This window comes from Rhinopithecus bieti, unplaced genomic scaffold, assembly GCF_001698545.2.
Source record: "Rhinopithecus bieti isolate Rb0 unplaced genomic scaffold, ASM169854v2 scaffold_9899, whole genome shotgun sequence".
In the NCBI taxonomy this organism is placed as follows: Eukaryota; Metazoa; Chordata; class Mammalia; order Primates; family Cercopithecidae; genus Rhinopithecus; species Rhinopithecus bieti.
In genome coordinates this window covers 5,981,015-6,006,389 of record NW_016806979.1, presented here as the reverse complement: position 1 = coordinate 6,006,389, position 25,375 = coordinate 5,981,015, and the positions used below count along the sequence as shown (strand labels likewise).

General features: G+C 54.2%; 3 protein-coding genes across 6 annotated transcripts in view; all 3 read right to left on the bottom strand.

The window, feature by feature from the left end:
• Positions 1-1,240: 1,240 nt before the first annotated feature.
• CIST1 (colon, intestine and stomach enriched 1) lies at positions 1,241-7,582 on the bottom strand. Of its 4 annotated transcripts, none has more exons than XM_017879588.1 (4): positions 7,402-7,582; positions 3,280-3,690; positions 1,521-1,686; positions 1,241-1,388 (listed from the first exon to the last, which is right to left on the bottom strand). In XM_017879588.1, the coding sequence occupies exons 1-4, from the start codon at positions 7,493-7,495 to the stop codon at positions 1,379-1,381; spliced, it is 681 nt and encodes a 226-aa protein (XP_017735077.1). In that variant the 5' UTR covers positions 7,496-7,582; the 3' UTR covers positions 1,241-1,378. The 4 variants fall into 4 exon arrangements, with proteins under 4 accessions (XP_017735077.1, XP_017735075.1, XP_017735076.1 ...); XM_017879586.1 differs by having other exon boundaries at positions 1,250-1,388; positions 1,526-1,686; XM_017879587.1 differs by having other exon boundaries at positions 1,254-1,346.
• Positions 7,583-9,309: 1,727 nt separating this feature from the next.
• Positions 9,310-25,375, bottom strand: part of IQCN (IQ motif containing N) — a 20,310-nt gene continuing 4,244 nt past the window's right edge. Inside the window, 8 exon segments of the mRNA XM_017879454.1 lie at positions 9,310-10,318; positions 16,347-16,780; positions 16,783-17,047; positions 17,049-17,087; positions 17,089-17,127; positions 17,129-19,381; positions 19,383-19,489; positions 22,998-23,125. Of these exon segments, the coding sequence (XP_017734943.1) occupies positions 9,392-10,318; positions 16,347-16,780; positions 16,783-17,047; positions 17,049-17,087; positions 17,089-17,127; positions 17,129-19,381; positions 19,383-19,489; positions 22,998-23,010 (4,077 nt within the window). The 5' untranslated portion in view covers positions 23,011-23,125 and the 3' untranslated portion in view covers positions 9,310-9,391.
• LOC108534219 (uncharacterized) lies at positions 11,301-12,707 on the bottom strand. The gene has a single exon (XM_017879455.1). The coding sequence runs from the start codon at positions 12,688-12,690 to the stop codon at positions 11,323-11,325; it is 1,368 nt and encodes a 455-aa protein (XP_017734944.1). The 5' UTR covers positions 12,691-12,707; the 3' UTR covers positions 11,301-11,322.

Genomic DNA, 25,375 nt, shown 5'->3' with positions numbered 1-25,375 from the left:
AAAAAAAAAAAAAAAAAAGAAAAAAAGAGAAAGAGATGAGGTTCTGCCACGTTGCCCCATCTGGTCTCAAACTACCAAGGTCAAGCAATTCGCCCACCTCAACTTCTCAAAGTACTGAGATTACAGTGGTAAGCCGCCATGCCCAGCCCCCAAGTTTTGTTTGTTTGTTTTGAGACAGAGTCTCACTCTGTCGCCTCGACTGGAGTGCAGTGGTGCAATCTCGGCTCACCGCAACCTCTGCCTCCCAGGCTCAAGCAATTCTCCTGCCTCATCCTCCCTAGTAGCTGGGATTACAGGCGCCCACCACCACACCAGCCAATTTTTGTATTTTTAGTAAAGATGGGGTTTCACCATGTTGGCCAGGCTGGTCTTGAACTCCTGACCTCAAATGATCCACCTACCTTGGCCTTCCAAAGTACTAGGATTACAGGCATAAGCCACCATGCCCGGCCCCCAATTTTTTTTTTTTTTTTAATTAGCCAGGCATACTATCCCCCTGTAGTCCCAGCTACTCAGGAGGTTGAGGCAGGAGGATCACTTGAGCCTGGGAGGTTGAGGCTGCAGTGAGCCGAGAGTGCACCATTGCACTCCAGCCTGGGCAACAGAGCAAGATCCTATCTCAAAGAAAAAAAAAGTTACATCCTCAAAGAGGCCTCCCTACCTTCTCAGCAAACCTGGACACCACAACTCTTGTGGTTTGGCCACTGCAGCCCTTGTGGTTTGGCCACAGTCTCAGTCTGTGACTCCATGGCCTTCCGTGCCACCTGCAAAGATCTCATGTGATCTCCTGATTCTTTTTCTTTTTATTTTTTTAGATGGAGTCTTGCTCTGTTGCCCAGGCTGGAGTACAGTGGGGTGATCTCGGCTCACTGCAACCTCTGCCTCCTGGGTTGAAGAGATTCTCTGCCTCAGCCTCCTGAGTAGCTGAGATTACAGGCACCCGCCACCATGCTCAGCTAATTTTTGTATTTTTAGTAGAGACAGAGTTTCGCCATGTTAGCCCGGCTGGTCTCAAACTCCTGAGGTCAGGAGATCTGCCCGCCTCAGCCTCCCGAAGTGCTGGGATACAGGTGTGAACCACCACGCCCAGCCAAGTGATCTCCTGATTCTTATCTGTCCCCGCCTTGAGTCTGTGGCTCCCCTGAGAGTAAAGACATGGTCCCCACTGTGACTCCAGCACAGAGCCCAGCACATAGTAGGTGCTCAGCTAATGTTTGTCACACGAATCCATAACTCAGGAGGCCTTGGATGAATGGTAGGGTGTTTATTTCCTCAGGTTCTGCTCCTCCCCAGGCACTCCAGCCCCATGCACGCCCGCATCTCTGTTGGCTCCTCAGGGCTCACTCCTGGAGGTGGTGGGCAAAGGACAATCTGTCATTCATGGATCCCTGAGGAAGGAACACACAGGGAGTCATTCAGACACCAACGGGCTCTGCAGCCCAGGCTGGTCCTGCTTGGGAGGGTGGCTCCCCCAACCCTGCCTTGGCCCCCAGGGGCTGAGCCCTCAGCCAAGCCCTTACCTTACCATGGACACCTCATCCAGTTTCTCAAATGTGGACTCATCCCGGTGACAGAACCTCACAGCCATGACCACAGACCCGATGAGCAAAAGAGACACCAGCAAACACACGACCACCACCACAGCCGGGTTCCTGTGTAACTCAGGGGACCCAGTGTCACCTGGAGCTGCGGGAAGGAGCTCAGAGTCAGCCCTGGGCCCTATTGCCGCCAAGCCTAAGACACCCACCAGGGCCCAGAGCCTTTTAAGTCTGTTCTCAGGAAGCTGAACTCTCTTCCCTCTCCAGTTGAGGCTGCCACTTTTTAATCATTTATTTTAGAGACAGGGTCTCACTCTGTCACCCAGGTTGGAGTGCAGTAGTGTGATCACAGCTCACTGCAGCCTCGATCTCCTGGGCTCAAGCGATACTCCCACCTCAGCCTCCCGAGTAGCAAGGATTACAGGCATGCACCACCATGCCTGACCAATTTTTTTTTTTTTTTTTTAATTGAGACAGGCTCTTGCTCTGTCACACAGGCTGGAGTGCAGTGGTGTTATCTCAGCGTACTGCACCCTTCATCTCCCAGGATCTAGTGATCCTCCTACCTCAGCCTCCCAGGAGCTGAGACTACAAGTGTGTGCCACCACACCCAGCTAATTTTTGTATATTTAGTAGAGATGAGGTTTTGCCATGTTGCCCAGGCTGGTCTCAAACTCATTGACTCAGGTGATCCATCCGCCTCGGCCTCCCAAAGTGCTGGGATCACATGTGTGAGCCACTGACAGCCTAATTTTTAAATTTTATTTATTTATGTATTTATTTATTTATTTATTTATTTTTGAGACGGAGTTTGTTTGTTTGTTTGTTTTTTTCCCTCCAAGAGGGAGTCTTGCTCTGTCTCCCAGGATGGAGTGCAGTGGTGCAATGTCGGCTCACTCCAACCTCCATCTCCTGGGTTCAAACAATTTTCCTGCCTCAGCCTCCCAAGTAGCCTGGATTACAGGCACCCGCCACCATGCATGGCTAATTTTTGTATTTTTAGTAGAAATGGGGTTTCACCATGTTGGCCAGGCTGGTCTTGAAATCCTGACCTCAGGTGATCCGCCCGCCTTGGTCTCCCAAAGTGCTGGGATTACAGATGTGAGCCACCACGCCAAGCCATTTGTTTGTTTGTTTGTTTGTTTGTTTATTGAGACGGAGTCTCACTCTGCAGCCCAGGCTAGAGTGCAGTGGTGCGATTTCAGCTCACTGCAACCTCTGCCGCCTGAATTCAAACGATTCTCCTGACTCAACCTCCCAAGTAGCTGAGATTACAGGCGTCTGCCACTGCGCCTGGCTAATTTTTGTAGTTTTAGTAGAGATGGGGTTTCACCAAGCCAGGCTGGTCTTGAACTCTTGACCTCGTGATATACCCCCCCCTTGGCCTCTCAAAGTGTTGGGATTACGGGCGTAAGCCACCGCGCCCAGCCATTGTTAGATTTTTTTGTAGAGACAAAGTCCTGCTATTTTGTCCAGGCCCAAAAACATAATGTATAACCTGTCTCCCCACCACAGCAAGTATTAGTTTCTCTCTTTGCCCATCGCTGCGTGCCCAGCCCCGACATACACTAGGCACTTAATAAATGCCCATAGCATGAAGGGCTTTAGACAATGGAGCAGAGACAGCAAGCCCTTCCTAGAGCATTCTCAGAGCTGTACCTCTCCCTAGTGGTCAGTTCTGAAACTGCAGTCTGTTACTCCCGCCACCTCCCTACAAACACCCAAATCTCTTAATACTTACCTGGGCCAGGGGGCTCCAAGGTCTGGTCAGTGGAGGTCAAGGGCTCCGTTCCGGGGCTGTGGGAAGTGGGGCTCCAGTGCGGGGTCAGGGATTCGGAACTGGGGAGGGTGGAATGGGAAGAGGGGGTGAGCTCTCCATTGGGGGAACCAGAACTAGGGTGCGTGGTTGTCTCTGGTTGTGGGGACGAGGGAATCATTCTTGACTCTGTGGAGCTGGGGCTAGGCTGCATGGTAGGGGTTGCCCCTGAACTTGAGGGGCTGAGGTGGGTCATGGAGCCTGTCTCCAAACTCAGGGGGCTGGAGTAGGTTTTGGGGGGTTCCCCTGAACTGAGGGTGTTGTGGGTGAAGGGAGAATAAATCAGAGAGCTGAGAGATGATGTCTCCATACTGTTGTACTCTGAGGTCGTAATACCTGAAAAGAAAAACATCATTGGAAGCTGGGCTCGGTGGCTCACGCCTGTAATTCCGTCACTTTGAGACGTCAAGGTGGGAGCATCACTTGAACCCAGGAATTAAAGACCAGCCTGGGCAGCATAGTGAGTCTCTCTCTCTCTCTCGCTCTCTCTTTTTTTTTTTCTTTTTTGAGATGGAGTCTTGCTCTGTCACCCAGACTGGAGAGCAGTGGCGCGATCTCGGCTCACTGCAGCTTCCACCTCCTGGGTACAGGCAATGCTCCTGCCTCAGCCTCCCAAGTAGCTGGAATTACAGGCGTGCATCACCACGCCTGGCTAACTTTTGCATTTTTAGTTTCACTGTGCTGGCCATATTGGTCTCGAACTCCTGAACTCAGGTGATTCACCCGCCTTGGCCTCCCAAAGTGCTGGGATTACAGGCATAAGCCATCGTGCCCCATCTTTTATTTTATTTTATTTATTTATTTATTTTGAGACGGAGTCTCGCTCTGTCGCCCAGGCTGGAGTGCAGTGGCCAGATCTCAGCTCACTGCAAGCTCCGCCTCCCGGGTTTACGCCATTCTCCTGCCTCAGCCTCCCGAGTAGCTGGGACTACAGGCGCCCGCCACCTCGCCCGGCTAGTTTTTGGTATTTTTTAGTAGAGACGGGGTTTCACCGTGTTAGCCTGGATGGTCTCGATCTCCTGACCTCGTGATCCGCCCGTCTCGGCCTCTCAAAGTGCTGGGATTACAGGCTTGAGCCACCGCGCCCGGCCTATTTTTATTTTTAATTAATTTATTTGCCCAGGTCATAGGGAGACCCGAAAGATTTAGGACACCATGTGAGCAATCAGNTTTTTGAGACGGAGTCTCGCTCTGTCGCCCAGGCTGGAGTGCAGTGGCCAGATCTCAGCTCACTGCAAGCTCCGCCTCCCGGGTTTACGCCATTCTCCCGCCTCAGCCTCCCGAGAAGCTTGGACTACATGCGCCCGCCACCTCGCCCGTCTTGTTTTTGGTATTTTTTAGTATAGACGGGGTTTCACCGTGTTAGCCTGGATGGTCTCGATTTCCTGACCTCGTGATCCGCCCGTCTCGGCCTCTCAAAGTGCTGGGATTACAGGCTTGAGCCACCGCGCCCGGCCTATTTTATTTTAATTAATTTATTTGCCCAGGTCATAGGGAGACCCGAAAGATTTAGGACACCATGTGAGCAATCAGTGGGAAACTGAGGCTCCCCCTCAAATTCATGCTCCTTGTCTGAAGTCCTACAGCCCGGTTTCAAGTGCAGATCAGCGTTCCTCTTGGCTCAGAGCTCTAGAAGCCCTTTGGATATGGGGAGTGACTGCATTCCAGGCAGCGCTGGGCAGCTCCTTTAAATTTTCTGGGACTCAGTTTTCTTTTCTGTAAAATGGAAATCATGTGGAGTTCGCGCCTCTGACAGTTCATCAGTGAGGTTCATAGTGGGTGTACACAAGCTAGGTGCTCCCAGCTACTGGGGAGGCTGAGGCGGGAGGATCTCCTGACCCCAGGAATTCAAGGCTGTAGTGTACCATGACTGCACCACTGCACTCCCGCCTGGGAGACATAACGAGACCCTGTCTCTACAAAAAAATAAAACAAAAATTAGCCAGGCATGGTAGTACATGCCTAGTCCCAGCTACTCAGGAGGTTGAGGTAGGAGGATCGCTTGACTTCGGGAGTTCAAGGCTGCAGTAAGCCATGATCATGCCACTGAACTCCAGCCTGGGCAACAGAGCAAGACCCCGTCTCTAAAAAAAAAAAAAAAAAAAAAAAAAGCCAGGGGCAGGGGTCAAAGTCTGTAATCCCAGCACTTTGGGAGGCCAAGGCAGGCAGATCATGAAGTCAGGGGATTGAGACCATCCTGGCTAACAAGGTGAAACCCCGTCTCTACTAAAAATACAAAAAATTAGCCGGGCGTGGTGGCGGGCGCCTGTAGTCCCAGCTACTCGGGAGGCTGAGGCAGGAGAATGGAGTGAACTCGGGAGGCGGAACTTGCAGTGAGCGGAGATGGCACCACTGCACTCTAGCCTGGGTGACAGAGCAAGACTCCGTCTCAAAAAAAAACAAAACACAATAGAATAGAAACATAGTGAGTGTACAGTGACACTCAACTATAAAGATCCACCTATGAGCTCAGAGAGGATCAGCCCTAATTTTCCCCAGGTACCCCTAGGCTAACCTCAACTTTGATGGAAGACACAAAGACACAGGCCCTGGGAACACGTCTCTGGAACCCACCCTCCCGCACGGTAGTCCAACCACTTCCTGGCTCCCATCCCATCCCAGGCATGGAGTCCAGGGACCAGGCTGAGGGCGGGTAAATAGTTCATGAGCCACCTCCCACAATGACTTCGCACCCAGTTCCAGGTGTCTAGGCCTCTTAGGTGCTTACAAGTTCATTCATCAACTCTCTGCCCCACCCATCCACTCTGCTCTGGGCCAAACTTCGTGCTTCCTCCTTGACTCACCCCAGGCAGCAGAAACGCGGAAATAACACTGAACACTGGCCCTGAGAGGGGGCTGGGTCCACATGCTGCCTTCCCCGGATCTCTATGTAGCCCCCCAGTCCCTGTGGGGATGACAGCTGAGCCTAGAAGAGGCATGGAACTCGGGCTGGACTTCATTCCCATTTGACAGATGAGAAACTGAGGCCCAGAATAGCACAGGGTCTGGCCTGAGGTGACTGGGGAGGTGGGCAGAAGGCCCTTCAAGGAACTTTGTCCTCTGTTTCTGCTGAAATGAAGAAGATTCAGAGGCCATAGTGGACCCCAAGCCAAGTCAGAATTCTGGGGAGCTGAGTACTTAGTGAACTGAGGAAAAGCTGTGGACTTGAAAAAGGAAGAGTTGGAGGACACAAGCCCTGCTGAGTGCCTGGCACTGAGTAGGCACTGGTGAGCTGCTGAAGAGTTGACCAGAAGGTAAAAATAAAGCTGTTTCTAGGCACTGTGTTGGGTGTTTGCTTTTCCCAGAGACTCCTAGACTGGGAGGCTCACATGAGCCAAGTCAACCAGTTCTAATCTGAGTCTGGGACAAGCTGGACTGAGTCTCAGTTTCCTGAGCTGTGAAATGGGAATACAAGTGGTGCCTTCTGAATGAAACCCTTCCCTGCAATGAGCATTTCAGCCATGGTGGCCTCTGCTCTGCTATTACAGGTCTGGGGGGTAGGACACCAGTCAGAGAGGGCGACGACACAGTGGCAGGTAAAGGGCAGAAGAAGGGAATGCGAGAAGTTCAAGGCTCCTCCCCTCCACCCTGGGCACTGTCTTGTAGGAGAGCAAGAGGGAATTAAGGCAGACACACAGAAGAACTTCTCATGGGAACCACAGATGTTTGACGACCAGGAAGTGAGTCCCTGTTCCCTGAACACCCATGGCCCTGAGGTCTTCGCCATTCTCCCTTTGCGGATAGGCTAAAAGGAATAGATTTGAAAAGGAGCCTCAAAGTAGGTGTGAGGCTGTCTGTAGCCTCCAGCCGGTTCAGGGCTCACTGGAGTTGCAGAACCCACAGCCCCAGGGCTGGGGAGCAGCGGTGCCTCATCTGTCCTCACAGCTGCTCTGTTTCTAGGGGAAAGGCCAGCCTTCCCCGGAGCGCTGGCGGACCAGCGTGGCCTGAGGGAGGGGTCCAGAAGCCAGGTGTGTGACTGGGCTGTGCGTCCCCCACCCCCACCCTTCTGCTTTCTGGAAGCTGAGACTCCCTTTTACCAGCTCTTACCTGTGTAGGGAGTACTGTTAGAGTCATTCTTATTAGCTTTTAGTGGCAGCACCAGCACCAAAAGCAGAAGTGGCGGCAGCTGGGGGCGCGCCATTCCTGTGCCGGGAGGGCCTGCCACCGGCTCTGCACAGGTGTGTGGCCAGGCGTGTGCCCAGGTGCCAGCTCCTTGCACCTGGGCGTGCGCTCCCTGCTGGCAGAGTGCGGGGCTGTGCAGGGGCGAGGCGTAGGTGGGGCTTCAGGGTGTGGGACCTCCCTGGGGAGCTCCTGTTCCCCTAGGGTGTGGTTCTCACCCTCTTCACCTGGACTCCACCCCTTCTAAACATGACGACCCAGAAGCTCTCAAAGCCAGTCATCCACTAAAGACCCCTGCCCGACATCCCCTTTCCCCCTGCTTCTGGCTCCACAGCAGCCCGAACCCCTGCTGTCACTCCCTCTGCCCTCCTCCTGCCAGGTTGCCCCCTCTGGGAGCCCCTATTGCCCCCACCTCCCTCCTGTCCCTGAAACCGCAGGGCTGGGGATGCCCTTGTCCTCCTCTTTCCTCTGTCTCACCCAGACTGGGGCCTTTTGGGGACATGACTGAAACCTTCTAACCTTCTAGAATTTCTATTACAGATTTCTTTTTCTTTCTTTTCTTTTTTTTTTTTTTTTTTTTTTGAGACAGAGTCTTGCTCTGTCACCCAGACTGGAGTCTGGAGTGCAGTGATGCAATCTCGACTCACTGCAACCTCTGCCTCCCGGGTTCAAGTAATTCTCCTGCCTCAGCCTCCTGAGTAGTTGGAATTACAGGTGCACACCACCACACCCTGCTAGTTTTTGTATTTTTTAGTAGAGACGGGGTTTCATCATTTTCGTTGGCCAGGTTGGTCTCGAACTCTTGACCTCAAGTGTGATCCACCCACCTCAGCCTCCCTCCCAAACTGCTGGGATTACAGGCATGAGCCATGGTCCACTGTGCCCCCCCTTTTTTTTTTTTTTTAGAGACAGGGTCTCACTTCATTGCCCAGGCTGTAGTGCAGTGGCACAATCACAGCTCACTGCATCCTTGAACTCCCGGATTCAAGGGACCTCCTGCCTCAGCCTCCCAAGTAGCTGCGATTACAGGTGTGCACCCCCGTGCCTGGCTAATTTTTTTTTTTTTTTTTTTTTTTTTTTTGAGACTGAGTTTAGCTCTTGTTGTCCAGGCTGGAGTTCAATGGCACAATCTTGGCTTACCACAACCTCTGCCTCCTGGGTCCAAGTGATTCTCCTGCCTCAGCCTCCTGAGTAGCTGGGATTACAGGCAGGTGCCATCACGACTGGCTAATTTTGTATTTTTAGTAGAGATGGGGTTTCTCCATGTTGGTCAGACTGGTCTCCAACTTCTGACCTCAGGTGATCCGCCTGCCTCGGCCTCCCAAAGTGATGGGGTTACAGGCATGAGCCACCGTGCCTGGCCTTTTTTTGTTGTATTTTTTTTAGTAGAGATGGGGTTTTACCATGTTGGCCAGGCTGGTCGCTAACTCCTGACCTCAGGTGATCCACTCGTCTTGGTTTCCCAACGTGCTGGGATTACAAGCATGAGCCACGGCGCCCAGCAATCCCGTAGGATTTTTTAGGGGTGAGGGACTCGAGGTGGGTGCTCTGGGCCAGGTCCCAGACACATTTCTAGAGTGCACTGGGGACAGTTTCCATCTGGGACAGGCTGGACACCACCCCACTACCTGTAGGTGGATATGGCAGGGGCACAGCTGAGACCACGTTGGTGGCCCCTGACCTCCAGGAAAGATTTGAGGTCCTCATCCTGGCCACAGACCCCAGATGCATATTGCATGGTTGGAAACTTCAGAGTTCTCTTCCCTCTGGGATGCTCCAGATTCCCCCACTATACCCAAGCCACTTCCATTAACCCAGAACACATCACCCAAGATGTAGGCTGTGGAGGACTTTATTCATCAGACTCAGAGAGCCACGAGTGCCTCCCATAAAGTCCCCACTGCAGGGAGCCAGGGTCCTAGATGCCGGGCCAATGCGTGTGCTGTGAGCTGGACCAGGGGTCTGCTGGTCCCAAGAGCGCCTCTGTGCTCTTCAGACAGCTCCGGGTATGGTGGCCTCGCCAGGTGGCTTGAACCATCTTCGCTGCCATTTGCTGCTGCCTCATCTGCTGGCGGATCTTAAAACCTCTCCAGGCGGACTGAATGGCTATGGCCGCTTTGTCCCGGCGACATGGCTGCCTGGGACTCGGGGCAGCCCGCTGGTAGGCGGAGGCCTGAGACACTGCCCCGGGACCCCCAGCACCCCGGCCCATGCCCTGCACCACGCGGGTGGGCTGGGTGCGTCCGCAGGTATGACAGGTGCGAGGGCTGGAGCCCACTAGCATCACCACGCTGGGCGGGCTCCCGATCCTGGAGCTCAGGGAGTGGCAGACGCTGCAAGCTTTTGCCTGGCAGGACTGGAAGCAGCGATGGTTGGATACTGTCCTGGCTCTGCCATCCTGGACCCAGCTTCGGTCAGACATGACCCCGGCCCGGCCGCCCAGCTCCACCCACGTGATGGGGTGGAGCATTTGCCGGTGCCGGGCTTGGTCCCGGCGGGTGCTGTAGCCGCGCCAGGCGGCCTGGATGATTGTGGTGGCTCTGCAGAGGTGTGCCAGGTTCCGCCGCATGCAGTAGCCGCGCCAGGTAGCTTGGATGACCGTGGCCCGCCGGTGCCACACCCGAATCCTGCGACGCACCAGGTAGCCACGGACGCCCGCCTGGATAGTGGTCACTGCGAGGATGCGAATCTCCTCTGCAGCCTGCATGGACACCATCGGCTCCCCGGACCGCCTGGGATGCACCACTGCCTTGTTGCGCCGGGTCTCCCAGGACGCAGCACCCCTGGCTGGCTCCCACACGCGTTTCCACGATTGGCTACTAGCCACACCAGCGTCCACGGGGCCCTGGAGTATAGTGGAGTTCAGGGATGCCTTGTGACTAATGGCAGGATTCTGGGGGCTATAGGAGTCCTGCGATCCCCACGGTGACTCCTGGTTAACAAGGGGCAGCAGGGAACCACTCCGGGAAGACTGGTAGCCTAGAGACACCCTCCGAACTCCCAGGGCCAGGGGAGGAAGGGCCGAGGAGTGCGCTATCTCCCCAGTGCAGATGATGGGCCTTACCTCTGCAGAGGGCATACCAGTGAAGTTTGTACCACCTTGGGCTGAGGCCTGGGATGGTTGTCTTTGCACATACTGGAAGGGCCTAACCCTGGCCATAGAACTTTCTAGCAGTTCAGGAACAATACTACCGTGCATGGATCTGTAGGAGTTTTTAGGGTCCATGGAGTCCCAGCGGCTGCTCTGAGCCAGGTTTCCAGACACTGTTTTCTGGAGTGGATTGGGGACAGCTTCTGTCCGGAAGGGACTGGACGATGCCCTTCTAGCCGAGGACAGATATGGTGCCACATGTGAGACCATGCTGGAGGTCCCTGACTTCTGAGGAAGACTAAGATTCCCCATCCTGTCCACAGACCTTGAAAGCAATCTGAAAGCCTCAGTACTGCCACGGGCCAACTGGGGTGACCCTGAGAATACATTAGAAGCCACTGTACCCCAAGAGTGATTTGGGGGTATGACATGAGCAACAGACTCCTGTTGATAAACGGAGAGGGTCTTAGTGGCTAAACCCAGGGCCTGGAAAGGGACAGGGACCATGCCACTAGCATGGCTGGGGGCCACCTCCCTGAACAATGGTGTATGGCCTTGGGGAAGAGTCCCTTTCTCAGACGGGGACCTATGATCGCGGCCCCCATCAGCTCCCAGAGGACTGGGGTACATCCACGGGGTTGCGCCAGTGACCCCAGCTTTGCTGATTAGGTCATTGGATCTGCTTGATCCTGACACTTGGGACAAAGGCCCATCCAATTCTCCCAGCTCGGCTTGGTCCCCTGTGGCCCCAGATAGCATTATCCCAGCATCTTGGCTCCATTGTAGGCTCTTGACAGAACCGTGGGCACTCGGTGTAGACTCCTGACTGTGTCACTAGCTGCCGGGGCTGAGGAGTGACCTGGAGCCAGGCTGGTGGTGTGGGGAATCTGCAAGGGGGCTATAGACCTCTCCCCAGCCAGGGCTTTGTGGTAAGGAGGGGCAGTGATGCCAATCACCACGGACACCTTGGAGCAGCTCTGAGCCACACTAGAGGCCCCCATCATTGGCACAGATCCAGGAGAGACACCTGGGTTCACCCCACTCATTACTGAACCTAGGAGCAAGTTTGGAGCAGCTAAGCTAGCGGAGGGTCTTACAGATAGACTCGGCTTCTTGCTGTCTGCCATCAGGCTGGGAGCCACCCAACTGGACACAGAGCCTGCGGGAAGGCTCTGACCCATGCCTCGGACGGTGGACCCTGGGGGAAGGCCGGAGGTCATGCCACCAGGCAGAGTGCCTGGGACTGCGCCCGTGCTCATCCTACTGGCTACGAAACTCCCTGCCGCACCAAGACCAGCCGGGCTCCTCAGGGAGTCCTGAGGAATCACATCTCTCTGATGGTAACTGGGTGGGACCATGGGTGCCTCAGAAGGGTGCCAGCGGTCTACGTTTTTTGGAATAACCACACTGATCTGGGAGCTGCTGGGGCCCACGCTTTTCAGGGAAAGATGAAACGGAGTCACAGCCACTCTGTTGGGCACTGAAGCCAGAGAGGGGCTAGGGGCCATCCCTATGGTTCCAGAGAGATGTGTCAAAGGGACACCTACCTCTAAGACCTGGGATGCAAGGGAAGCCACCTGACATTGACTTTGGCCCATGCCACTTGCTATGGTTCTCCAGGGGAGACTCCCAGCTAGGCCAGGAGACGTGGTCCCCTGAGACCCACTAAGGAACATAGCATCAACAAAGGGCCCCTGGGGATGTCTTGTAGCCACACCCCTGAACAGAGGCGCGATTTGCTGGCCTATACGACAGACCTCCTCATCAGCATGGGAGAGATTTGGTGTTGAAACGCTAACCACAGAGGGTTGACACACATGCCTCCCACCAATGCTGGGTGGATGATGGAACCCAAGGGACAAGTCATTGAACTTGAAGTCTGGGAGGCTGGATACCATCTCACTAACCATCAAAGTCTCTTCACACAGGTTCACCCCAGTACCCAGGGATGGCTGGTTCGGACCCTGGTCCATACTTCCAGCCACAGGGGGATGTGGTCCACCCAGGCTAACTGAAACAAACGCTGATGGGTGACACAGGCACGGGGCTACTGAGTTCACCCTTGAACGCTGCAGGTTTGAATCCAGGCTAGAGCCTCGGCATGGCTCATTGAGGCCATGACACATACCACTGACCACAGATGGCTGGGATCAGCTTGGGGCCAACCTAGAGTCCGGGGGTGACTGAGCCAGGCTTAGGGCTTCCCTGTGGGCCACAGATGGTGGGAATAGGCCAGGGGCTATGACTGGCTCGGCTAGGCTGGGGGCTAGGGTACAGGATGAATATGTCTTGCCTGGGCTGGAGACCACAGATGGTTGGGCTTGCCTTGGGGATACTGCAGTGGTCTGAGATGGGTGGACTAGGCGGGGGGCCACCCCACTGGCCACATATGGATGAGCTAGGCTTGGAGACAACCCACGGGGTCCTGATGGGTGGGCTAGGCTTGGGGACACACCAATGGCTTGAGATGGCTGGGCTGGGCTTAAGGACCCCACACAGGTCATAGGTCGGTGGGCTAGACTCGAAGACATCCCTGTGGCTTGAGACGGCTGGGCTAGGCTTGGGGATACACCACAGGCCATAGTTTGATGGGCTAGTCTTAAGGGCATTGCAGTGGCTTGAGACAGCTGGGCAAAGCTTGGGGATACCTCACTGGGTGTAGATCGATGAACTTGGCTTGGGGACACCCTACAGGTCACAGATGCATGAGCTTGGCTTGGGGATATCCTGCTGGTTATAGATGCGTGAGTTTGGTTTGGGGATGCCCTGGAGGTCACTGATGGGTAATCTCGTCTAGGGGACATCCCACTGGCTTGAGATGGCTGGGCTAGGCTTGGGGAAACCCTACTGGCCACAGATTGGTGGGCTACACTTGGGGACACCCCAGTGACCTAAGATGGCCAGGTCAACCTTGGTGATTCCCCAGTGGCCTGAGGAGTCTGGGCCAGGCTTAGAGACTCCTGAATGGCCATAGATGGATGAGCTAGGCTTGGGGACACTCCAATGGTCTGAGATGGCATGGCTAGGCTTGGGGACACTCCAATGGTATAAGATGGCATGGCTAGGTTTGGGGACACTCCAATGGTGTAAGATGGCATGGCTAGGCTTGGGGGCACTCCAACAGTCTGAGATGACATGGCTGGGCTTGGGGACACTCTGATGGTTGGAGATGGCTGGGCCAGGCTTGGAGACTCCCCATTGGGCTGAGATGGGTAGGCTGGGCTTGGGGACATCTCAGTGGGCTGATATGGCTGGGCCAGGCTTGGGGACTCCCCAGTGACCATAGATGGGTAGGTTGAGCTTGGGGACACCTCAGTAGGCTGAAATGGCTGGGCCAGGCTAGGGGACTCCACAGTGGCCACACATGGGTAGCCTGGGCTTGGGGACACCTCAGTGGCCATAGATAGGTAGCCTGGGCTTGGGGACATCTCAGTGGCCACAGATAAATAGCCTGGGCTTGGGGACATCTCAGTGGGTTGATATGGGTAGCCTGGGTTTGGGGACATCTCAGTGGGCTGAGATGGGTAGCCTGGGCTTGGGGACATCTCAGTGGCCATAGATAGGCAGCCTGGGTTTGGGGACACCTCAGTGGGCTGATATGGGTAGTCTGGGCTTGGGGACACCTCAGTGGGCTGAGATCACTGAGCCAGAGTTGGGCACTCCCCAATGGCCTGAGATGGGTAGGCTGGACTTGGGGATACCCCAAAGGCTTGAAATGGTTGGGTTAGGTTTGAGGTTACCCCAAGGGCTTGAGATGGCTGAACTAGGCTTGAGGACTCCCCACTGTCCATAGATGACTGGGCTAAGTTTTGGGACCCCCAGTTAGCCACTGATTGGTGACCTTGGTCTGAGGCCACTCCAAAGGTCCTTGATGGGCGTCCTCGGCTTAGGGACCATCTAGTCACCATAGATGGCTGTGCTGATCTTGGTGTCACTCTATTAGGCATAGAGGAGTGTGGTAGTCTTGGTGTCACCCAATTACCCATAGATGGGCAGGTTAGCCTTGGGGACACCTTACTGGATGCTATATGCTGGGATAGGCTTGGGGCCAGCCTACTGAACCCTGATGCCTGGCCTAGATTTGGGGCTACCCTACTGGCCAGTGTAGCCTGGGACACACTTGGGGCCAAGCTCTTGGCCACAAATGGTGGCTTATATGCAGTGGAGACCACAGTACCTAAAGACAGAGTCCTCCTCAGCTCTGTCTTGATGGTTGCCTGGGACATCTCAATCAGATTCACAGAGTTCTTGTCTAAGGAGAACTTGTGGATCTCAGCCTCTGAGCCCCGGTGAACATGCAAGGTCAAGCAGTTAGGCACTGAGCTGTGTTGGAAAATGGGTACTTTCTCCGAGGCTGGAGTGGGCCGGTAGGGGAAGTGTAGGGTCATAGATGTATAACCAGTTTCAGTCTCTTGTGTATCCTTAAACCTCTGGAGTGTCCTCATGGACTCCGGAGGAAAAAGGGACTTCACCGCAAGGTCCCCTTCTAAATTGCCTTCCCATGACTCATCTGTCTTGTTGACAGCAGGCAGCCTGGCCACAGACATGGTGGAAAGGCTGAGAGAGCTAGAGCTTTGCAGGGAGCTTTTGGAATTGCTCTCCTGATTCTAAGTCACAGAGCCCTGGGAGAAGCTCCTGGCCAGGTCACTGTCTCGATCCTGTGGCAAACCACCTACCAGCTCACCGAGGATGGACACCTGGTGGTCGGTTGCCAGCTTCTGGGGGCAGAGCAGGGCAGACACAGAATCCTGTGTTCGATTCCTCCCCTGTCCACAGACAGATGTCTTGGGACGAACTTGAGCCAATGCACTGCCGGGGGAAGCTTGAAACAGACCACGAGTCTTGGATACCTGAGTTTTGGTCACCATGGTGACCTGCAAGGGACTTAGGGCCCCCTTGTCTATCACCTCCCTAGTACCCGGGGATGCCTGTTTGCGATTTGGGGGCTGAGCCCTCCTCCCCCAGCTTTCCTTGGAAGCCCTGGATGCCTGCTGCTGGCCTCTGGCCACTGAGGGTTGGTAGAGACCAGGATGTGCCCTGCTAACCCCTGAGGACTGACACCAAGTCAGGCCCCCACAGGTGGGGTAAGGCTGGTGAACATGGGCAGCCCTCCCACCACCCACGCTGCACGGAAGCCTACCCGAGGCCACCCTGCCCTCCCCAGTCGATGGGTGAGAGGCCACTCTGCTGACCACATGTGGCTTGTGGCAGCTCGGGGCCGTGCCACAGGTCATGGAGGGCTGGTTCGTGCTTGGGCCCACACCACTGGCAATGAGAGGCTGCCACAGACTCGGGATTGGCTGCACGTGGGACGGCTTGAGCAAACTGGGACCCTCCCCACTCCCCTCGGGATTAAAATCTGATGCCAATGTGCCAGGCTCTAGGGTCAGGTATGCATTTTCCTTTTGGAACTTGGGGCTCAAATCCAGGTTTGAGGAGAAGTCCCTGCTGGGCTCCATCTCCCAGGACAGCATGGGATACAGGCCAGTGGTCAGGGAGCCCTGGTGAATGCTGGTGATGCCAGGACAGCATGGGGTACAGGCCAGTGGTCAGGGAGCCCTGGTGAATGCTGGTGATGCCAGGACAGCATGGGATACAGGCCAGTGGTCAGGGAGCTCTGGTGAATGCTGGTGATGACACTACCCATCACAGAGGCCCCCACAGTGACCACAGATAAGCAGGGTGACCCCCACAAGATGGCCCCGTACCCCATCTCCTCCAAGGGCCCGGCAGGTTGGCCCATGGTGAAGCATCCCCAGATCCCAACCTGGGAATCCCTGACCTTGCTGGTCTGTGGTCTCACAGGGCCCAGGGAGGGCCCCCACGCGGCCGACGGACACCTCCTGCAGGCCACCTCCGCCGGGGCCAGTGTCTTAGTCACCCCGCTTCCTGTTGATTTTGAGGTGGCCTTGGGGAGGGTAGTTCCAGTCCTCAGGGCCACCCGACACCAAGACTGGCTCAGGAGAGCGCCCAACTCGCCCTGACACAAGGCCTGGCTCAGAGCTGCCTGCTCCTCCTCCGTCAAAGCCTTGCTAATAAACACCTCGGCCAATTTACCCTGCATGACCTTGGTGAGTTCCGCCCGCAGCTCGCCCTGGGACAGGGCTCGGGACAGGGTCAGGCGCAGCTCACTCCAGGACAGCGCCTTCACCAGCGCCATGCTCAGCATGCTCTGGGGCAGGGCTCTGGCGACAGTGGCACCCAGGACCTCCTTGACAGGGCCTGGTTCAGAGCTGCCTGGACTTCCCCTGGGAGAGGGCTTTGGCCACAGAGTGGCGGAGATCCTCCTGATGCCAGCACACCAGTACTTCAGCACACAGGAGCCAGCAGGGAGCCTACCGTGTCCTCCTGGCAGGGCACCGCCTGGCTGGGCATTGATGGCTGGGCACGCGTGGCTCCGTTGTCTCCCCAGGACTCAACATTGCATGTGGAAGTCTGGTGGGTGCATCAGTGGGCACCAGCGTAACCCGGGACCTCACAGGCTTGCCGGGCAGGGTCCCTGAGGGTCCCTTCCCGGCACGTTGTCCGTGGGGCTGTGGCTGAGTCCGTCTGTCCTCTGGCTTGGGCCCAGGGTGGGGCACTCAGGCCACCAGGTGCTGGGCAGGCCTGGTTGGACACCTTGGACCCTGTTAGGAGCACCTGGGAATGGGTGTTGCTGCTGAGATCAGCAGCCTGGTGCGCTGGGATGAGGCGCTTGGTTATGATCGTGATCGGCTGCCCCCGGGACTGCGTCTTGGTCAGACAGGTGGCCAGAGGCGCTTGGGACTGGACCTTCATGGCACCTGTGGCCAGATGTGCCTGGGAATGCATCTTGCTCAGACAGGTGACCAGATGGGCCAGGGACGGGGTCTTGGTCAGCTCGACGGGCAGATGTCCCTGAGATAAGGCCTTGGTCAGTGGGGTGGCCGGTGGTCTCTGGGACAGGCAAGGTAGATGTCTCTGGGATGAGGTGTTGGTCAGTGGGGCAGCTGGCTGTCCCTGGGGCAGGGTGACAGCCATGTCTACAGGCACATACAGGTGAGATGGCTTGTCCCCTTCCTCAGCAACTTTTGTCCAGGATGGAGCCCCAGCCACTTCCACTGCCACACTGGTCTTAAATGCCATGTCTGTTTTCACCTGTTTCTGGGGGCCAGTCTTGATTTTCTCAGCTTCCAAAGGAAGCTTAGCTGGAGCCCTGGTGACCCCAGTTCCCAGACGTGATTGGGCCAGGCACCTGATCTTCCCCTCAGCCAAATAGGAGGGGGATGAGGTTTTCACCGCCTCTGCAGCCTGCTTCATATTCATGGTGCCCTTGGCCTTGGGTGGGTTCTCATGGATGGAGCCTGGTACCGCCGCTTGGGGTGGAGCCTTGACATTTGCCACTGTTGGAGAGGCCAGACACAGGGTCTTGAGGATGGTGGCCACTGAGCGTAACTGGGCTGGGGTCTTGGTTATCATGGCTGCCAGGCGAGTCTGGGGTGAGGGCTTGGTCAATCCAACTGGGCTCATCTGGGATGAAGTCTTGGACATGGTGGCTGCCAGACACGTTTGCAGTGAGTTTTTGGCTGGGGTGGCGACCGGGTGTGTCTGGGGTGGGGTCTTTGCCATCGCAGGCCCTGGGCATACCTGGGGTGGGCTCTTCATGATGGAGGCCAGAAGGGAAACCTGAGGTTGGTGCCTTGCCGTGATGGTTGCATGGCATGTCTGCCTTGGGGTGCTAGTTCTGGAAGCTGTGGAGTGCACCTGGATCTTGGTCATCGTGGGCATGGGGCATGTGTGAGGTGCAGTTTTGGTCATCACTGTGGCCCCCGGATACATCTGGGCTGGGGTCTTGGTTATTGTTATTTTGGGAACAGGGCTAGTCTTGTGTGGGGTGGTGGTCGTCATGGACACTGGGTATGTCTGCGGCAGGGTCATGGAGACCACTGGATATGTCTGGAGTAGGGTCTTGGTGATCACAGGCCCTGGGCATATCTGGAAGGGGGCTTTAGGGGTCTCTGCTTCCACAGGGCCCTGGGTTTGGGCTCTGGATGGTCCCATAACTGCCTTGTCGTACCTTCTAGACAATGGTGTCTCCGGAACCCCAGCTTTGTTGGTCCGGACAGTTACACGTTTGGTTTTCACTGAGTCACCCTCTATGTGGACGAGGCAGGTGCTTCTGATGGTTCTGGTCAGCAAGCATGACTGGCATTTTGCATCCAGACTCACTGGGCAGGGAAATCTGATGGTGACTGTCTGGTGTGGCAGGAAGGCCACCCCCCGGACTCCAGCAGCGTGAGGAGCCTGCACGCAGGCCTCTGGGGTACCCTGAGCTGCTGGGGGCTGCAGGAGGGGGGATGACTGAGGTCTGCAAAGGACCAGATTGTCATAGGAAGGGAACTGGGTCTCCTTGTTCACCATGACGGGCGGGGACAGAAGGTGGTTCTCTTCCGGATGCTGGAAGCGCACTTGCTGCGGGGCGTGATAAGGGATGTTCCCGTCCTCCGCCCTCACTTTCTTCACCAACAACTTGCTGGAGTGCAGGATGTGTCTCTTGTTGAAGCGCCGCCATGCCTCCTGGATGGCCTTGGCTGCTGTCATCTGGGAAATCAGCTTCTGCCGGAGCCGATAGCCCCTCCAGTTGGCTTGGATGAGTGTGGCTGCGCGGGCGTGCATCATGTCCATCTCATCTACCAGGATGTTCTTGAAGGCCTGGCTCTCCACCACAGCCCGGAGGCGTGGGATGTGGCGGGACGCTGTCTTGGCTTCAGCAGGCTCTTGCGGAAGATGCTCCTTGGACTTGAGGCCCTCGTGCTGGGGCTGTGGAGGCGTTTTCTCCATTTTGTCCGGAAGACTAGGGGTGGGCGGGGGCTGGAGGATGCACTGCCCATTGGGTGACAAGTGGTTCGTGAACTGTAGCTGGGTGGCTGGCTGCATTGCCTTGATTACTGGACAGGTCAGCTCTGCCTGTGGGGGCGGCAGGGGGTGGTCAGGGTGTAGCAGGTCCTGCAGACAAGAGGTCATCCTGCGGCCACTTCATTCTGGCACACAGTGCATGACACCTGAATGCTGGACCACTTAACTGCTTTTCTTTTTTCTTTCTTTTAGTTTTTTGTTTGTTTTTGAGACACAGTTTCGCTCTTGTTGCCCAGGCTGGAGTGCAATGGTGTGATCTTGGCTCACCGCAACCTCCGCCTCCTGGTTTCAAGTGATTCTCCTGCCTCAGCCTCCCGAGTAGCTGGAATTACAGGTATGTGCCACCATGCCTGGCTACTTTTCTGTATTTTTAGTACAGACGGAGTTTCACCATGTTGGCCAGGCTGGTCTCAAACTCCTGACCTCAGGTGATCCACCTGCCTCGGCCTCCCAAAGTGCTGGGATTACAGGTGTGAGCCACTGCGCCCGGCCTGCTTTTCAAACTTTATCTTGGATGTACCCTGGGTTTAGCACTGATCACAATATTTTGGAAATTTCCTGTTTGCCTCTGTGTATGTGTGTGTGTGTGTGTGCGTGTGTGAAAAGGATAGAGAAGTGTGGTGGGTGTGTGTGTGTGCGCGTGTGAAAAGGATAGAGAAGTGTGGTGGGTGTGTGTGTGTGTGCGCGTGTGAAAAGGATAGAGAAGTGTGGTGGGTGTGTGTGTGTGTGTGCGCGTGTGAAAAGGATAGAGAAGTGTGGTGGGGGAGATTATTTGCCTCTCCCCATTGACTGTGAATCCCAGAAGACAGAGTCATTTTTGCGTCCCATCTTAGTCATAGGGCTTGGTTCTAAGCTGTGAATGGGTAGGTATTGGGTGTGCGGGCATCTTGACTGATAAATGGTGAGAGGATTGGAAGTTGGATGGACAGACAGATACAGGACTAGATACTGAAAGGATGAATCAGTCGATGAGTGAATGGTAGATGGGTTGGAGAGACAGATGAAGGTTTGGATGAATAGGTAAATTAAGTTGATGAATAAAGTCTTAAAGGCAAATTGGCCGGGGGGGTGGCTCATGTCTGTCATTCCAGCACTTTGGGAGGCCAAGGTGGGCAGATTGCTTGGGGTCAGGAGTTTGAGGCCAGCTGGGCCAACATGGTGAAACCCTCTCTCTACTAAAAATACAGAAAAGTAGGCCGGGCACAGTGGCTCACGCCTGTAATCCCAACACTTTGGGAGGTCCAGGCGAGTGGATCACAAGCTCAGGAGTTCGAGACCAGCCTGGCCAACATGGTGAAACCCCGTCTCTACTGAAAATACAAAAATCAGCTCGGCATGGTGGCGCGTGCCTGTAATCCCAGTTAGGAGGCTGAGGGAGGAGAATTGTTTGAACCTGGTAGGTGGAGGTTGCAGTGAGCCGAGATCACGCCACCTCGCTCCAGCCTGGGTGACAGAGCAAGACTCTGTCTCCAAAAAAAAGAAAAAGAAAGAAAACAAAAGGAGCCAGGTATGGTGGCAGGCGCCTGTAGTCCCAGCTACTCGGAAGACTAAGGCAGGAGAATCGCTTGAAGCCGGGAGGAGGAGGTTGCAGTGAGCCAAGATCATGGCATTACACTCCAGCCTGGGCAACAAGATCAAGACTCTGTCTCAAAAAAAAAAAAAAAAGACTGGGCGCGCTGGTTATGCCTGTAATCCCCACACTTTGGGAGCCGGAGGTGAGGTGGATCACGAGGTCAGAGATCGGACCATCCTGGCTAACATGTAAAACCCCATCTGTTCTTTTTTTTTTTTTTTTTTTTTTTTGAGACCTAGTGTCTTGCTCTGTCGCCCAGGCTGGAGTACAGCGGTACCTTCTTGGCTCACTGCAAACTCCGCCTCCCCGGGTTCATGCCATTCTCCTGCCTCAGCCTCCCAAGCAGCTAGGACTACAGGCGCCCACCACCACACCTGGCTAATTTTTTGTATTTTTAGTAGAGACGGGGTTTCCCCGTGTTAGCCAGGATGGTCTTGATCTCCTGACCTTGTGATCCATCCGCTTTGGCCTCCCAAAGTGCTAGGATTACAGGCGTGAGCCACCACACCTAGCCCTAGCTCTTCTAAAAATACAAAAAATTAGCCAGGTGTGGTGGGAGGTGCCTGTAGTCCCAGCTACTTGGGAGGCTGAGGCCGAGATCACGCCACTGCACTCTAGCCTGGATGACACAGCGAGACTCCGTCCCAAAAAAAAAAAAAAAAAGGCAGATTAACAGAAAAATGGACACATGGTGGGTGGGTGGATGGATGGATGGATGGATGAGCAGATAAGTGAATGAGCAGATGAATGGATGGAGGGATAAGCGAATCAATTGATGAATAGATGGGTGGATGGATAAACGGATAGAGGGAGGGAGGGAAGAATAGGTAAGTAGATGGATGGAGAGAGGGAGGAATAGATAAGGGAGGAATAGGTGGCTGGATGGATAGATGGATAGCTAGACGGAATGATAGTTGGATGGAGGGATGGACGGACACATAGATGAATGGATGGATGCGGGGGTGCTGGATGAATGGATGGATGGATGGGCAGATGGGTGGATAGATATGTAAATGGACTGGTGAATAGATAGGTGGATGGATGGGTAGATGGATGGATGATTGATAAATGGATAGAGGGAGGGAGGACTATGTGGATGGATGAACAGATGAATGGGTGGATGGATGAGTGGATGGATGGATGCTTGCATGGATGGATGGGTAGATGGGTCGGTAGATGGGTAGATGGAAAGATGGAATGATGGGTGGGTGGGAGGATGAATGGATACAGAGATGACTGGATGAATGATGGATGGTGGATGGGTAGGGGAGAGACAAATGTATGGAAGGATGAATGAACGAATGAATGAGTGGGTGGGTAGATAGATGTAAGATGAGCAGATAAATGAATGTGAAATTAAAGAAAGCCAGGCGCAGTGGCTCACGCCTGTAATCCCAACACTTTGGAAGGCCAAGGCAGGTGGATTACCTGAGGTCAGGAGTTCAAGACCAGCCTGACCAACATGGCGAAACCCCATCTCTACAAAAAAATACAAAAAAGTAGCCAGGCGTGACGGCGCATGCCTGTAATCCCAGCTACTCAGGAGGCTGAGGCAGGAGGATCACTTGAACTTGGGAGGCAGAGGTTGCAGTGAGCCAAGATCGCGCCATCACACTCCAGCCTGGGCAACAAGAGTGAAACTCCGTCTCAAATAAAAGGAAGGAGGGAGGGAGGGAGGGAGGGAGGGAAGGAAATTAAAGAGAGCTTGAGAGATTGGTGAAGAGAGAACCCAGTAGGAGGTAGACTGATGGGTGGATGGGTGGGTAGGTGGATTAGGGGATGGCTAGGTAAATGGCATATGGAAGGATGGAAAGAGGAAGAAAAAGTGGTGACTGTGGCTTTCAGAGGTAACTAGGATGCAGAGAGAGCTGGGACACTGTCAAGTCACCCTGATGCATAGCCTGGAGCACAGCATACTTGTTTGGCAGAAGCCCCTCTCTTCAGGTTGGACTAGCCAGACCCCTTGCCCATGAACCATCTTCTTACCTTGAAGGGTCATAGATTTGGAGGAGTAGCAGGAGAAGAAGGTGCAATCTCAGAAGCCAGCCTGCAAGAGGAGGCAGCCTTCAGCCTTTCATCCATACAATATGCAGCAACACTGCCCTGGGCTGGCTCTGTCCTCAAGACGAACACAAAAAGAAATGTTAAAAGCAAAACACTAAATTCTAAAAAAAAAAAAAAAAAAGAAGAAGAAAAGAAAAAAGAAAAAATCCCTGCAAGGATGAGGAAATTTATTCCAGTGTTATTTTGTAGCTAGAAATCAAACAAAACAACTGGAAATAACCAAAACAGTGATTAGCAGAGGTTCTGCTACAAACACATACAGAAGTATGCTCAAGCATGTTTAACACTGTATTGTTTAGCAGAGGAAAAACTGGAAGAAACCAAAATTATCAATGGAGAAAGGCTTAAATTAATCATACTAGGGCATGATATCCAGGCATCAGAAATGGTGTTCAGGCTGAGCACAGTGGTTCTTGCCTGCAATCCCAGCACTTTGGGAGGCCAAGATGGGAGGATCACTTGAGGACAGGAGTTTGAGACTAGCCTGGGAAACTAAGCAAGAACTGTCTCTTAAAAAAAAACAAACAAAAACAACAACAGCAATAAAAACATTGGCCGGGTGCGGCTCATGCCTGTAATTCCAGCACTTTGGGAGGCCAAGGAGGGTGGATCACCTGCGGTCAGGAGTTTAAGACCAGCCTGGCCAACATGGTGAAACCCCATCTCTACTAAAAATACAAGAAATTAGCCAGGCGTAGTGGTTGACGCCTGCAATTCCAGCTACTCAGGAGGCTGAGGCAGGAGAATATCTTGAACCCTGGAGGCAGAGATTTCAGTGAGCCGAGATCGTGCCATTGAATTCCATCTGGGGCAACAAGAGCAAAACCCTGTCTTAAAAAAAAAAAAAAGGCCGGGCACAGTGGCTCACTTCTGTAACCCCAGCAATTTGGAAGGCTGAGGTTGGTGGATCACTTGAGGCCAGGAGTTCTAGACTAGCCTGGGCAACATGGTAAAACCCATCTCTACTAAAAATATAAAAATTAGCTAGGCATTGTGACATGCACCTGTAGTCCCAGCTACTCGGGAGGCTGAGACAGGAGGATCATTTGAGGCCAGGAGATTGAGACTGCAATAAGCTACGATGGCACCACCGCACTCGAGCCTGAGTGACAGGATAAGACTCTATCTCTTTTTTTTTGAAAAAGAGTCCCACTCTTTTGCCCAGGTTGGAGTGCAGTGTCACAGTCTCGGCTCACTGCAACCTCTGCTTCCGGGGTTCAAGCGATTCTTGTGCCTCAGCCTCCAAAGTAGCTGGGATGACAAGTGTGAGCCACAGTACCTGGCTGAGACCCTGCCTCAAAAAAAAAAAAGATTGTGATTAAAGAGTAAGTATAAGATAAAAGGTAGCCGGGGAGGCCAGGCACAGTGGCTCACACCTGTAATCCCAGCACTTTGGGAGGCCGAGGTGGGCGGATCACTTGAGGTCAGGGGTTCGAGACCTGTCTGGTCAACATGGCAAAACCCCGTCTCTATTAAAAATACAAAAGTTAGGCCGGGCGCGGTGGCTCAAGCCTGTAATCCCAGCACTTTGGGAGGCCGAGACGGGCGGATCACGAGGTTAGGAGATCGAGACCATCCTGGCTAACACGGTGAAACCCCGTCTCTACTAAAAAAATACAAAAAACTAGCCGGGCGAGTTGGCGGGCACCTGTAGTCCCAGCTACTCCGGAGGCTGAGGCAGGAGAATGGCGTGAACCTGGGAGGCGGAGCTTGCAGTGAGCTGAGATCTGGCCACTGCACTCCAGCCTGGGTGGCAGAGCGAGACTCCGTCTCAAAAAAAAAAAAAAAGATGGATTGTGGTAGGGAACAGGGGACCACCATACATTTAGGCGAGTGCATAAGTGCATGGTCCAACTCATAGCTGCTGTGTCAAGTGTGCCATCTGTTTTTTTGTTTGTTTTTGAGACGGAGTCTCTATCACCCAGGCTTGAGTGCGGTGGCACAATCTCAGCTCACTTCAACCTCCGCCTCCTGGGTTCTAAGTGATTCTCCTACCTCAGCCTCCCAAATAGCTAGGATTACAGGCACCCACCACCACGGCTGGCTAATTTTTGTATTTTTAGTAGAGACAGGGTTTCACCATATTGGCCAGGCTGGTCTCGAACTCCTGACCTCAGGTGATCCACCTTCTGACCTCAGGTGATCCACCTGCCTTGGCCTCCATAAGTGCTGGAATTACAGGTATGAGCCACCGCACCTGGCCCAACGTCTGGTCTTTTACAAACTCATAATGACGATAGGATAGTAGGTTTTAATTTTTTTTTAATTTGTCTATATATATATATATATATATATATAGA

Bases quoted from the DNA above. Each gene is read 5' to 3' on its own strand.
- CIST1 (XM_017879586.1), bottom strand. From the start codon at position 7,495: ATGGCGCGCCCCCAGCTGCCGCCACTTCTGCTTTTGGTGCTGGTGCTG. The intron at 1,687-3,279 runs GTAAGTATTAAG...TCCTTCCCGCAG, and splicing joins CTTGGAGCCCCCTGGCCCAG to CTCCAGGTGACACTGGGTCC. The intron at 1,389-1,525 runs GTAAGGTAAGGG...TTCCTTCCTCAG, and splicing joins AACTGGATGAGGTGTCCATG to GGATCCATGAATGACAGATT.
- LOC108534219 (XM_017879455.1), bottom strand. From the start codon at position 12,690: ATGTGTCATGGCCTCAATGAGCCATGCCGAGGCTCTAGCCTGGATTCA.